General features: G+C 36.7%; 1 protein-coding gene across 2 annotated transcripts in view; it reads right to left on the minus strand.

The window, feature by feature from the left end:
• Window positions 1–10837, minus strand: part of acvr2aa (activin A receptor type 2Aa) — a 61581-nt gene extending 50744 nt beyond the window's left edge. For both annotated transcript variants that reach the window (XM_056465324.1, XM_056465323.1), the window contains exon 1: window positions 9660–10837. In XM_056465324.1, coding sequence (XP_056321299.1) covers window positions 9660–9714 — 55 coding nt within the window. In that variant the 5' untranslated portion in view covers window positions 9715–10837. The remainder of the gene's footprint in view (window positions 1–9659) is intronic.
• Window positions 10838–13293: the final 2456 nt, after the last annotated feature.

Consider the following 13293-nt stretch of genomic DNA (forward strand, 5'->3'; position numbering starts at 1 on the left):
TCTGGATTTGTACTGCCAAAGTTTTTCAAAGTCCAAACCTTTATATAACCATGACATTATTACGCAAGATGTGATGAATTCAATACCTTCTCATGGTTATTTGTGAGAGTTTATACTTTTTCAGCAGGATCAGCATTTATATGGACATGATATATTATATTCACGAATATAATACTGCAAATATAACATATATACATTATAAATATAATGAATCAATAAGAACACAATGCTGCAAATAAATGCTGACCCTCAGGTATAAGTCCTCTCATCTAACCACAACAAAGGGTCTTTTTAAAGAACTTTTCACTGCATAAATGGGCATCTTAGGCTGTGCTTCTATTGAGAAGCTCAGACAAAAGCCCTCTCATGCAGTGTGAGACCTTGCACTTTACCATTACAAACGCACTTCCTGGCATTCATGTCTGTGAAGTTTTTTCCAAGAAATGTTTAAAGCCGGATCCTGTTAGAATGAAGCGAATATTTGAAAAATTCCTGCATATTTTAAAAATAAACTCATCCAGAGTCAATGAGAGAGTCATCAAATAGATAAGCTCAACTTTAACTGAAAAACATCCTTTTCTAATCATTTGTACCCACTTACTAGGCCTGTCACATTAATCAATATATTGACTTATTGTGGAATACTTGGAGATGACCTCAATATTTTTTTGCCATTGCAATATACATTTATAAATTGACAAATAACATTAAAACCTTTTTTTCAATGATAGTTCTACCTCACCGGTGAACATTTACCCAATAGAACATTTAATAGTGTAAAGGATATTTACCTTTTTAACTTCAAATTATACATATAAATAACCTTAAGAATAAATATTTTTAAGTGTTTATGGCTATTTGCATTATTATGCTGTTATATAGTCATTACATAATCAGTGGTATAAAATGACAACATAATCGCACGGGAAAAATTCCTTATCGTGACAGGCCTACTTAGACAATTAATCAACATCTCTTTATAAGCCTTTAACCTAATGTTGGCATAAGCATCTGTTTTTACGGTGCTTCTTGTTTTTAATTAGTTTTCCTGAGCATGAGTAGTAGTAAATTTAAGTTAGATTTTGTGTCTGGATATACTGTAAAAAGACTATTTCTATATATTTATGATTTCTACTTTTGCGTCAAGCGAACGTGTATGCTATGGTGTGGCCTTCGCGTGGACGCATTGCCCTCGCCGTGGCCGCCATTTACGTGCACCTCTCAAAAAAAATTTAACTACACATCGCAACGACCCGTAGCGCAAGCTCTGTGATTGGTCGGCTTGGTAGCGATGACGAGTGTGGGCAGGACCAAGAGCCGCATGGGCCTGATGGAGCAATTGTTTACAAGGGTGGAGTCCCGTGAAGGAGCTACAGATAGAAAGTCGAAGAAACTCGACAAAGAGGAACACAAACACCTCACTGCCAATTAGCGCTTCGAAAGTGTTATTGCAAAGCAACAGAAACAGTGCGCAAAAATATGAATGCACGGCTACGCGCGTTGCATGCTCCGTTGGTCACGCCGATCACTTGACGCAGAAGTAAAAACCAGGCTTTACACACGGGACATTGATACAGGACAGAGAGCAATTCTTTATTCACAGAAATGAAACAAAAATCTGTGTGTTGGTCATATAAGCTGGGCTTGATGAAGAATACTGATCCAGATAGCCCAATCAGGATGCGAATGTACATGGCCACGCCCTCGTTTTTCAATAAGTCTGCATTTTAAACAGTTTTCATACTAAAATGGTTCTGCTTTCAAGTGTTATTAAAAGCACAATACTAATGAAAATGCCACATATAACTAGTTAGTTATGAAGTTACAGTACAACAACTCAGAAGTACTATACAGTTTATATAACAGTTATATAACAGTTTATAGTTTAGATATAACCACTGATGTTTATGGTAAATATTACAAATCACCATCATATGCATTTGACGACACTCAAAAACAAAAGTTGTAGGCAGCAATTACATTATTTAACCAAGAGGTGGCCATCAAAAATATGCCACTGATTAATTCTTCAAAAATGACACATCTACAAATGAAACATTTTTATGAGTGAATAACTGAATCATATATTGAAAAATGAGACTAAATATACATTTAGATGTAATTTACAATGTATGATTATTTCTTCATTTTATTTTTAATAAAATTACAGGTTCTAAGTGCTGTTTGTTAATAAATTGATATAATAATAATAATAATAATAAATCTGTTTTGTAATAAATGGAAAGCAAATACATTCTCCTCCCCCTTTTTGGCTGATCCAAAAAATGGTCCGATCCATGACAAATTTAATGTGATCCGAACTGTGAGATTTGTGGTCCGTTACACCACTGGCTATTTATGCCACTATTAATCAAAAAGCGCACATAATTGATGGACGGACAGCAAAATATAATTCTTAAAAGGTTTTTCAAACAACAAATAAGTTTTAAATCACAAATCTCTAATGAGAAGTACCAACAAGGTCCACAACGTTTCAGCTGTGTGCCTTCGTCATATCTCTGCATTATGAACAGCCTACCATGAATATAAACATTTAAGATTTTTTGCAGCAACCATGTGTGTTATTTATTTTTTATTGTCTGTTTTTCTCTACAACAATGTAGTACATATTTAGTGAAACCAGTATCATAAACGAGCAACTGCTCAAAAGGTTCAGATATTCAAAAAAACAAAAACACTGGAATCAAAACAGTATCACCTGATACTCAGAATCTGGATATCACAAAATCAGATCAGAATTTGTAATGGTACATCCTAATTTACAACAATAACAAACTTTACATGGAAAAATACATTAATATGCTAAATCACTAACAGATAGCAGATTTTCCACCAGTTAACTTAAACTTTTCATATATTTTTAATAAACACAGATCTGCACACATCACTAACCAACAAAGTATAGACCAGCAATGTGTAATTCATATTTAACACACTTTGTGCCGCAAATTTTAATCTGCTTTGATTTCCCTCCACCCTGTTCAATCAGCCACTGCAGGACTAACTGCTCAAGATCATAAATCTGTGAAGCATCACATGAACGCTCACATTAAAAAAAAAAAAAAAAACAGCTGGATCAGTCTTTGTTACTGCACCTAGCTGTCAGAAAGCAACCTGACATTGTATCACATGGCAAGTTGTTTGAGAATGTGTGAAATTCATGTGCAAATATGTAACAAAACATTTATGAAAACAGTCTTGTTCAGAGGTTGAAAACACGTCCAGGGATGACAGGTTTAATCTGCTATCCTTTGAAAAATCATTCACACAGAGAATATTTAGGCCAAGCAGAACTAAAAGCCTTAAACATGACAACTGTTTCAGTGTGAAACTGTTGGGTTGATTTATGTATTTACTCGATCACTATTTAACCACAAAATCATCGTTTGGAAAGAAACGGGAAAACTATAGTGCAGGTCAAAGCAGAGCGTTAGAGGACAAAAGCAGCACATTTGATTTCAAATAGCCCTTCCGTCAGCAGTGGTCAACCGGGGTTGTAAATTATTCACAGAGGCATCTGCATCTTGGGCAACAGTGGCTGCAACCTGCCTATGTCATGGAAGTCCAGTTGGTGAGGATCAAAATACACTGCGAAGCAACACAAGGTCAAGCTATCAATCACACATTAGCCCTTCAGGCAAAATAAATATACAGATAAATATGATAATAAAAAACAGGATGCGTTTGTATCGTCAACATCACACAGATCAATACAGAATCATTTTAATAGAAGGACTTTCCATTTTCAAACCTCTCTATCGGTGTATGAAAAGTCAATTGTTCTTTTGCAGTCTGTCTAACCTTCTGCTTGGATATTATTCTGTGACTTGACTAAATGGGGTGAATGAGTATAGTTTTATAACAATGCGACAAACTGCACAGCACATGGGTTCATACAGACATTTGATATCAGGCCGAAAACATCCATCCAATTGGCATTAAAGAAACATGGTGCAGCCGAGAACACTGATTACATCTGGGTAAAGATACTTTACTGAGATAAACAACTAAGGAAGACTAAGGTCAAGTACAGTAAGGCGCCTACTTATTTTGCATGTTCTCTTTCTAATGCAACAAGAATTCACTTGTAAAGTGTGCCCCAGTAAACCAGGCATTTGATCAGCTAGGGAAAGCACAAACCCATTTAGCTATTAAAAAATTATTTCATTCATTCATTCATTTTCTTTTTGGCCTAGTTCTTTATTAATCTGGGGTCGCCACAGCGGAATGAACCGCCATCTTATCCAGTATATGTTTTACGCAGCGGATGCCCTTCCAGCTGCAACCCATCATTGGGAATAAATAAATCATAATAACAATATTAATAATATTAACAGTAATAACAATAATAACAACAGCAATACATCCATTGTAAATTTCAGTATTGTTTTTGCATAGCAATAAAATGTCAGTACTAAACTTCACTGTAAAAACTACCGGGTTCCACACAGTTCATTCACAAATAAATTAAATTAACTTAAAGGCCCTGTGAAATTAAAAATTTTTTTAGAAGTTAGTTTCAGTCTGCTGTTTTTAAGGATATAGCTAGTGTGCTCCAAAACAGTGAAAGAATTGTGTTTAAAAGATAATAAACAAATATAAACATGCAATCTTGTCATACTACATTTTCTCATTAAATATTGACCAAGCAAATCAAATCAATCGATCAAATAATCTCTAGCATCTGACATGTCCAGCCCCCTTTAAAACACTTGAGATCAACCACTCTTACTGGCAGAGTTGAGATAAAACGAAACACGATTGGCTGTTTTGTTTTGTTTTGTTTTTTATGAGGAGGAGCTACTCCATGTCCCACCCTCTCTACGTTGTTCAGTTAAAATTATGTCGAACATTAAATTTAAAAAAATGCATATTTCAAAGCATTTCACAGAACCTTTAACAAATTTAAATAGACTGAACATAAAAAATTAAGTTGTCCTAAAAAATATTATCTTGTGTTGTTTCAGCTCATTTTAAATAAGTAATTTGAACAAGCAGCAAAATAATTTGAGTGTTTATGGCTTGGTTTCTTGACACAGAGGAAAACCAGCTTTTCTTTGAATTATAAACAGCTAAACAAATAGAATTATAGATTTAGAATAATGCTGATTCTATGCAGAATATTTGCATTGTATAACTGAATTCACATCAGAGCATTAGAATTCACTCCGGCATCCGTGCCAACAACAACGCACGTTCACACCGCCGGCGAGAGCGTCATTCACACATGCCGCCCTGCCGTTGACGTTCTGAAGCATGGTATTGCATCCAAACTCACATCAAAACGTGTTTACTATGCACCGAGCTGATATAAGTGGCTGGAATCAGTGGATCATAAGCTGCTCATGTGTAAAAGAACACAGTGCTTCCTTCTAAAAGTATATAATTGATGTTTATTATTTACCAGTCTCATCTGACAAGTAATAATCAGATTTAATAACCGTTCAATTTAATAACCAACACTTTTACATCTCACATTTGTGTAATGCCAGAAGCATAGAATGTATTAAATAGATATGAAAATGCACTATTTGTTTAGTAGCTTTGTAAAAGCCATTTGCCAACCCATGCATGTCAGAAAAACAGTTATAAACTCAAATAACCAGTTAGCATAATGATTGCAGATAATAATATTAATAATAACAACAGAGTTCCAATCTGATCCCAGGCTTCAATTCTGTGCAGTATTCCTCTGAATTTCTAGATCATTAACAATAAAAGCACTGAAGCACACACAACGCCTAGATCTAATCAGTTAGTTTGCAAATAAATAGTGTACTGACCCCTAGTTAACTATTAAACCCAGAACAAATAGACTTAGTGCTTCAAATGGGCTATGAGGTGAAATTATTCTGTGTTTAATCAGAATCGCCAAATAAAAAGATTAAATTAGCACATTATACTGGAAATGTAAAAAACAAATGAGATCAAATAGAGCGTAAGCAATAGTTTGTGACTATTAACTAGCCCTGTACTAGTTTACACGAGTACAAAAGTTATAAATAGTTTTCATCTTGTAGTCTCAAGACAAAAACCAGCTACTGTATAATCCAAATGCACATTTATCGATCTGCCCATCAGCAACCCTGTTGTGACTGCACAAAAGAGGACTTCTACAGCAAATGTATATTATCCACAGCACAGTAGGATCTTTGTTTTGGCAATTTGTTTCAGAAGTCGTGCTGCTGCACAATGACCCCAGCTAAGCTGCCCGGGTGTTATACAAGGGAAATAAATTTAGGCTCTCTTACCCACAACAGCTGTGCCAATAGATTTCACCGAATAAGACACTGGAAGAGGAACCACCATTACTTCCATTCTACACTCCAGTCATGATGTAGTCAAAAGCATGAACACAATCAAAAGGACACGAACCACTCTGCATAAATGTGTCATTTTAATGCAAACCAAGACGCAAATCCGAGAGGCACGCAAACTGAATTTTACAGGCTGCTCAATTCCATCAAAGCTCATGAAAAACAGCTTTTATTTACAACAAAAATAGAGGAAAACAGAGGAACTAAACTAAATTTGTAAGTTCTGCACGAAGGCGATTTTCACACATCAGATCATGAGGCACAGTGACCTCAAAGCACAACTTATTGTTATTATTCACAACTTGAAACAATAATAAGAGTAATATTAGTAATAATAAGGTGAATTTTCAGTTGCTTCTTGAAAACATATTGCAGCACAATGCATCCAACACAATTTTTATTATAATCATTCATTCATTTTCTTTTCGGCTTAGTCCCTTTATTAATCTGGGGTCACCACAGTGGAATGAACCACCAACTTATCCAGCACGTTTTTACGCTGCAGATGCCCTTCCAGCCGCAACCCATTTCTGGGAAACATCCACACACACTCATTCATACTCATACACTACGGACAATTTAGCCTACCCAATTCACCTGTACCGCATGTCTTTGGACTCTGGGGGAAACCGAAGCACCCGGAGGAGACCCACGCGAACACAGGGAGAACATGCAAACTCCACACAGAAACGCCAACTGACCCAGCCGAGGCTCGAACCAGCGACCTTCTTGCTGTGAGGCGACAGCACTACCTAGAAGGACCTATGAGCTCTATGCACAGCTAGAGTTTAAAAGCCAACGATAAACTTCTGGTGAAAGATTAATGTGACTATTTTGAATTTCACAAGGTTGTTTTTACAGCATCGATGTTGTGATGAAATTACAATACATTCAGTTAAATAGACTTAAGCATTAAATTAGTTTAAGCGTAAAACGAGATGAAAGGCTGTTGTAACCACTAATGCCTTCAGTAGCAACAGGCTAGCACAGAAACTCCATTGAAAATACTGAGATAAATTAAACTCATATTTTAAAGACATGGTGGGGGGGGGGGGAATGGAATTTAATGCAGTGCTTCTTGTCCGATCTGAGACCCACTTCATATCGTATATCAAACAGGCAGTGAAGATCACAGATTTTTAAAGAAATCAGATCTTAAACGTGACAATTTTGTAATGGAAAGGCAGTTCACCATAAGCCCTTGGAATGCCTGGCTGAAAATGAAAAGTCTGTGTGCATATAGCCCATTGCATTCTAATTCTTTCTTTGTAATAAACAAATAAGAACAAATGCAATATAACAAAGTACAAAAAAAGACAAAAATAGCAGTACACCGATGTTAAACTGGCCTACATATAATAATAATATATTTTAAATAATATATTTATTTTTATGCATCAATGCACGTTCACATAAGCATTACAATGCATTGTAAATGCATGTCTGTAAGCTATATATATTTAACATAGCCTAATAATAAAAATACAATAAAGGGTTTCTTATGCATCCTATTGCCATCATTTAAAAGTTGTCCTAAAGATATTAGCCGGGTATATTGTGTGTGTTTACTAACTTCTGCTGCTGCCATCTACTAAAAGTAACTTGTCCCATGGCAAAACTCGAGTGAGAATTTGATGCACCAGTATCAGATACAAGCGGAAGGTTTTGAACTGTAATTCTATGATTTCAAGGGAAATCAAAGAGAACATGGTTCAATCTGATCGCTCGTAAAAGGATTAGACTGGAAACTGACAAATAAAAATAATAAAAAATAAATCTTTGATGTTATCGTCAAACGAACATAAAATCTATTTGACAGCAATAACAGATAACAGCAATGCAGCTTCTAAATGAACTCAAGTAAAATATATGTACACACAAATAGCCTATTTACATTATGTTTCTGTTGCACTGAAAAGTTACCATACATTACATTCAAACTCCTCTTCAAGCTTACAGTTTCTCTGTGCACTTTGGTTAGATGTTGCCACTTGTGATTTATTTTAGGAGTCATGACGTTTAAGGCATAATTTACATTCGACTGGGCAAGCGCTCAGACTTCATTCTCTCAGCAGTCATAAACTCATGCCTGGGCAAAACTTCTGCAAATGCTTACATGTAACAAATAAAGTCAGACTGTTCAATTATATCTGGTTTCTGAACAGATGCAATCATAAAGGCAAAGTAACCTGAAGGGACTCTAATAGACATTCAGTTGTGGAACACAACAAAACATACAGCGCAAATCAATGACTTGCAGCTCCAAACATCCATAAACACGAGTGGAATCATAATCAGGTGAAAGGTTCCTTGTATCACTACAAGCAGAGGTCTATAATGGTTTATACGTGCACATCCCTTTCGTTTACACTGATTCCTCAGAGAGAGCGTATGCAATGTGACCCAAAAGATATGGTTTCTAATGTTACCCAGAAGCTCCTGAATACTTCTGCCTTTAGGCTGATATAAATACCGAAGCAATGCGCTCAAATATAACATTTTATTGATTAATTGTCTGTGTAGCCAAAAGAGTGCAGGGCTGTGTGGGCAAGTGCGATCCAGGATGAGGGATGTAGTGGGAACACAGAGTACAGGCACAAACTGTGCCTATTGTACATTTTTTTCAGTAAAAATTCTAACTTTGATCACAGAGTCTGATGAGAAACATTCCACTGTTTGACTTGCAGTTGCTTAAATGTTCTACTGAATAAAAATAATCATTAAGGTGTAGATCAAATATGCAAGGTAATCTGTCATATCTTATCTTATGTTCTCACATGCAAATAAGACCTTTGGCCTAGCCACCGGCCTCATCAAATGATTTTTTCCTCTTCCTAAACCACTCATATACATAAATGTAACAGTCCTTTTTCATGAATAACTAAAAAACATAAAAATAAGATCTGCCAGTAGAGGGGGTTTACATGCAACATATAAAGCATGCATGCATGAACAGCAGCACAATGACACTGGTCAATATTACAAGAACGTTCAGTAGTTCAGATCACATCCCCAGTGTGTTTTCTCAACTCCACTGAACAGGTCTACATGTTGGATACTTGTCCAACCAGTTATTGAGAAAATAAGCTTTTCAATCCTGGCAGGAATCGCTGCTCCTGTGTGGTGCATGATCAGATCATATTCATATGGTGTTGTGTAGCTATTTTACGAGAAACCACTGAATTCGATCTTAATGCGGAGTAACAAGAGAAAGAGCATCCGGTGGCACATGCATATACACAATAAAAAGATATGTCATGACACAAACGCACTATGCGTGCGCATGTTGCTTTTAAAGGGGTCAAACAGATTACTACCCACCTGAGGAGCACGAGATGAGGAACACTCCGAATGCCAGCTTTGTTGCAGGTCCCATTTTTTCACTCTTCTGTCTTGTCCTACAAAATCCAGGAGTCTTTGCATTCAAGTTTCCCCTCAAACTACTGATAAGCAGTCAGTGAAACACATCCATGTCACCGAGTCAGTGACAGATGCACAAATCCAATGCCAACTTATAGTCCTCGGATTCAGCGAGTGAGAAGCGGCATCAAAGTGTCCACGAGATTCAAAGCTGACAAGCTTTTAGAAATAAAGTCAACTATGGCTGTCCATGCAATTTGCCTTAAAAGCCATGCCAATAACGAGGAAATTCCGACGCGTACGAATACTGTATCTACACAATGTTGCACTGTCGCGCGCTCAGAATAAACGAGTCCGTTCAATAAAGCCGTTCAGTAAATGGGCCAGCTCCCATTGCCAATAATCAGACCAACTGGACAAGCTTTGCATAGAACCCGCCATCAACATATATAAAGATACTGCTGATTATTAATGCAAATGAACTAACGTAATATCTCAAGAAGTGCAATGCCTCCAGTTCACTCCCACCTCACTGGCAGTACACTAAATCCATGCACGTCTACGGGGATAAAAATGAAATTAACATCGCCAAACGATGTTTCCACATCACGCTTAATTCGATTAATGTTTAAATACAATGTATGTAGTACAAGAGATCATAGATAAAGTGAAATAAATGGGGTCACGCGCACGGTTTAGCGCACGCGCGAGCTCAAGTTGACAGTGAAGGACTTAAATATGGCCAACGCGGTATATCCACATTCGCTTCGGGTGTAAATGACTCAAACCTGCAATTAGCGACCTCGCAAAGCTTTCCCGGAACTGCAAAGGTAGGTAGTTAAACCGAACAGTCGTTCAGACTAAGACAAGTCGACGCCTGGATAAAGCTTAACGTTAGCACGTACAGCCTCCGAAATAACTTCATCAGCCCCGTCGGGAATATGACGCAAAAAAGGAGACGGATATGACAGACGTGAACACTAAATGTAATCCTTCAAAATGTATTGTCCCGGTGTTCGCAGTCGGCGGACTTTTAAGAGCGGTCGGAACTCAATTTATCGCTATTTCCCTCTCCGTTGCTGTCAGTAACCGTTGGCTTACAGTATTCAAGATGGACGCCCGGGCGGATTGTTTTTGTTTTTTTCTGTCCTCCACTGCCTTTACCCGCCCATTATTTTACGTAAGCGCGGCACCGTACTGACTGACGAGCGCTTTGCCCAATCAGAAACGTATATGTTAATAACTGAAACCAATTGTATCGCTTGGTTCAAATAAACCCATCCCTCCTCATCATGAGGGGTTTGTATGTGGCAGTAGAGTGACGTGCATTCCAAATGTAGGCTGTGAAATATTCACTGTATGTTGATAGTAGTGTTGGGTACTACCATATCTCTGATGTAACACCCTCTCATTTAACTACATTATGTTATGTGCAGTTGAATAGTCTGTTTCAAAATAATACTGGTATATATTGGGGCTAAAACACTGGAAACCTGACAGCAGGGCTTTAACTCAGAAAAAGGGTTGTTTTGTTCTGCAGTTGTTTGATATTTTGGTTTCATCCAACTGGAAAACCTCTCAACTCTTGCATTAAATCTATAAAATGACATTTTTGTAAACAAATGAAAACAATAAACTGTACTAACATCCATCCAGGCGACAGTACCCTATAATGAATCAGATTTGAAAAGCAAGGTTTTCAGTTTTCAGCAGGATTGCATTATCTGTAAATGTCAAGTTAGGGCTGGTTGTCAAAAATGTGTAAAATATACTGTTCTTTTACTTTTACTGTTGATCAATAAAATATTACTTGGTCAAAATGATCGTTTGATATTTAAAAAAAAAGAAAAATATCTTTACCTGTTTTGTGATTTATTTATTTTTTTTTTAGTAAGTATATTTATATAATTGTTATACTGTTTAGTTTCTCTTTCTGGAAAGCCTATAATCTTAGTAAAAATGCATTTCTCCAATCTCCTCTAACAAATCTCAAAATCTGTTCCAATACAGTCAGTGTGTTGTACTGCAGCTGAAAAATCATAGCCCTAACCTTTATCACCATACCAAAAATTTTTGTCTGGCAGACAATGATTCATCTTTCTGAATAAATAATTACCAATATTAAAATAAAAAAAATATTTCTGGTGTCTGAGAGACAGTGATTTACAAATGTTGTAAATTTCTAAAGTGTATCTTTTTTTTTTTTTAAGTGAATGGTGTTCACACTTTACTCTCACTTAAAACAAAAGTAGAAGCTTGTACCTGGAAACTGTTGATATTTTACATCTTTACAAGTGGCTTTGCAGTTCTATTGCATGTTAGTTTAAGTGCGCTCATAATCATTCACATACTCACAAAATTTATTTTATGTTATTAAGATTAGGAGAGTGACCATAATGTAAAGACAATTTATGTGTGTGTATAAAGCGTACACACACAGCGTTTTATTCTCACATTTAATTATAGTGTAACAAATTAATCTAAGCATAAGATTTTAATAACCCGACCATTTTTTAAAAATAAAAAGCATCATAAATACATCACAAGGTCTCCACAGAGGACTGCTTTTAGTGATTTGTGGGCTGCTCACATTGTAACATAATAGCAACTCCCCAACCTGGCCCAATGCAGCCTATGTAATCTGATCCACAAATATTCACACATAATCCTGATGCCCTATTTAACCATAAGCATTTTTTTTCATTGCTGCAGTGATCTGAACCTTTGTTCAAGTCCTTTGGTTGCTTCATTCAGTGACTGCAGTGAACGACTTGAGAGAGTTTGGAACTACATGTGTGAAAAGAGCACGCTGGAGCATATTTCACAATGAAATGTCATTTTTTTTTCCAACAACCAGAGGTGACTTTGGAAATATCCAAACTAAGCTACTGTGAAGGTCAACGACATGTGATCAATGGCAGTGCCCACCGCACTTTGTCTCCCTCTCCTGATATTTCAAACCTGAGAGAATGCTGAAGAACGCTCTTTTCTTGCGTTCTACCAACCTCCAAATGCACATCTTCCTTCCCTTTTTTAAATGAACCAATGCAGATAGATAGATAAATAGACACATAATTTTTATGTTCTTACTATTAATATTATTCATTATTATTATTTAGGGCAGCACGGTGGCGCAGTGGGTAGCACAATCACCTCACAGCAAGAAGGTCACTGGTTCGAGCCTCGGCTGGGTCAGTTGGCATTTCTGTTTGGAGTTTGCATGTTCTCCCTGTGTAGGCGTGGGTTTGCTCCGGTGGCCCCCACAGTTCAAAAACATGTGGTATAGGTGAATTGGGTAAGCTAAATTGTCCTTGGTGTATGTGTGTGAATGGGAGTGTATGGATGTTTCCCAGTGATGGGTTCCAGCTGGAAGGGCATCCGCTGTGTAAAACATATGCTGTAAATAAAAGTTTTACTTTTGGTCATGAATCATGATTCATGTTTTTACTTGGCTTTTCAGAGTAATGTTACAATCGTCATAACAAAAGAAATACAAGTGGAGGTTATTCCAGAACGCAAAAAGTTATGTGGTATATACGGATATGTTTAAGGATATGTAAGCAAACAATCTCAGCATTCGGTTCCACAAACTAAA

This window comes from Danio aesculapii, chromosome 9, assembly GCF_903798145.1.
Source record: "Danio aesculapii chromosome 9, fDanAes4.1, whole genome shotgun sequence".
Classification (NCBI taxonomy): Eukaryota; Metazoa; Chordata; class Actinopteri; order Cypriniformes; family Danionidae; genus Danio; species Danio aesculapii.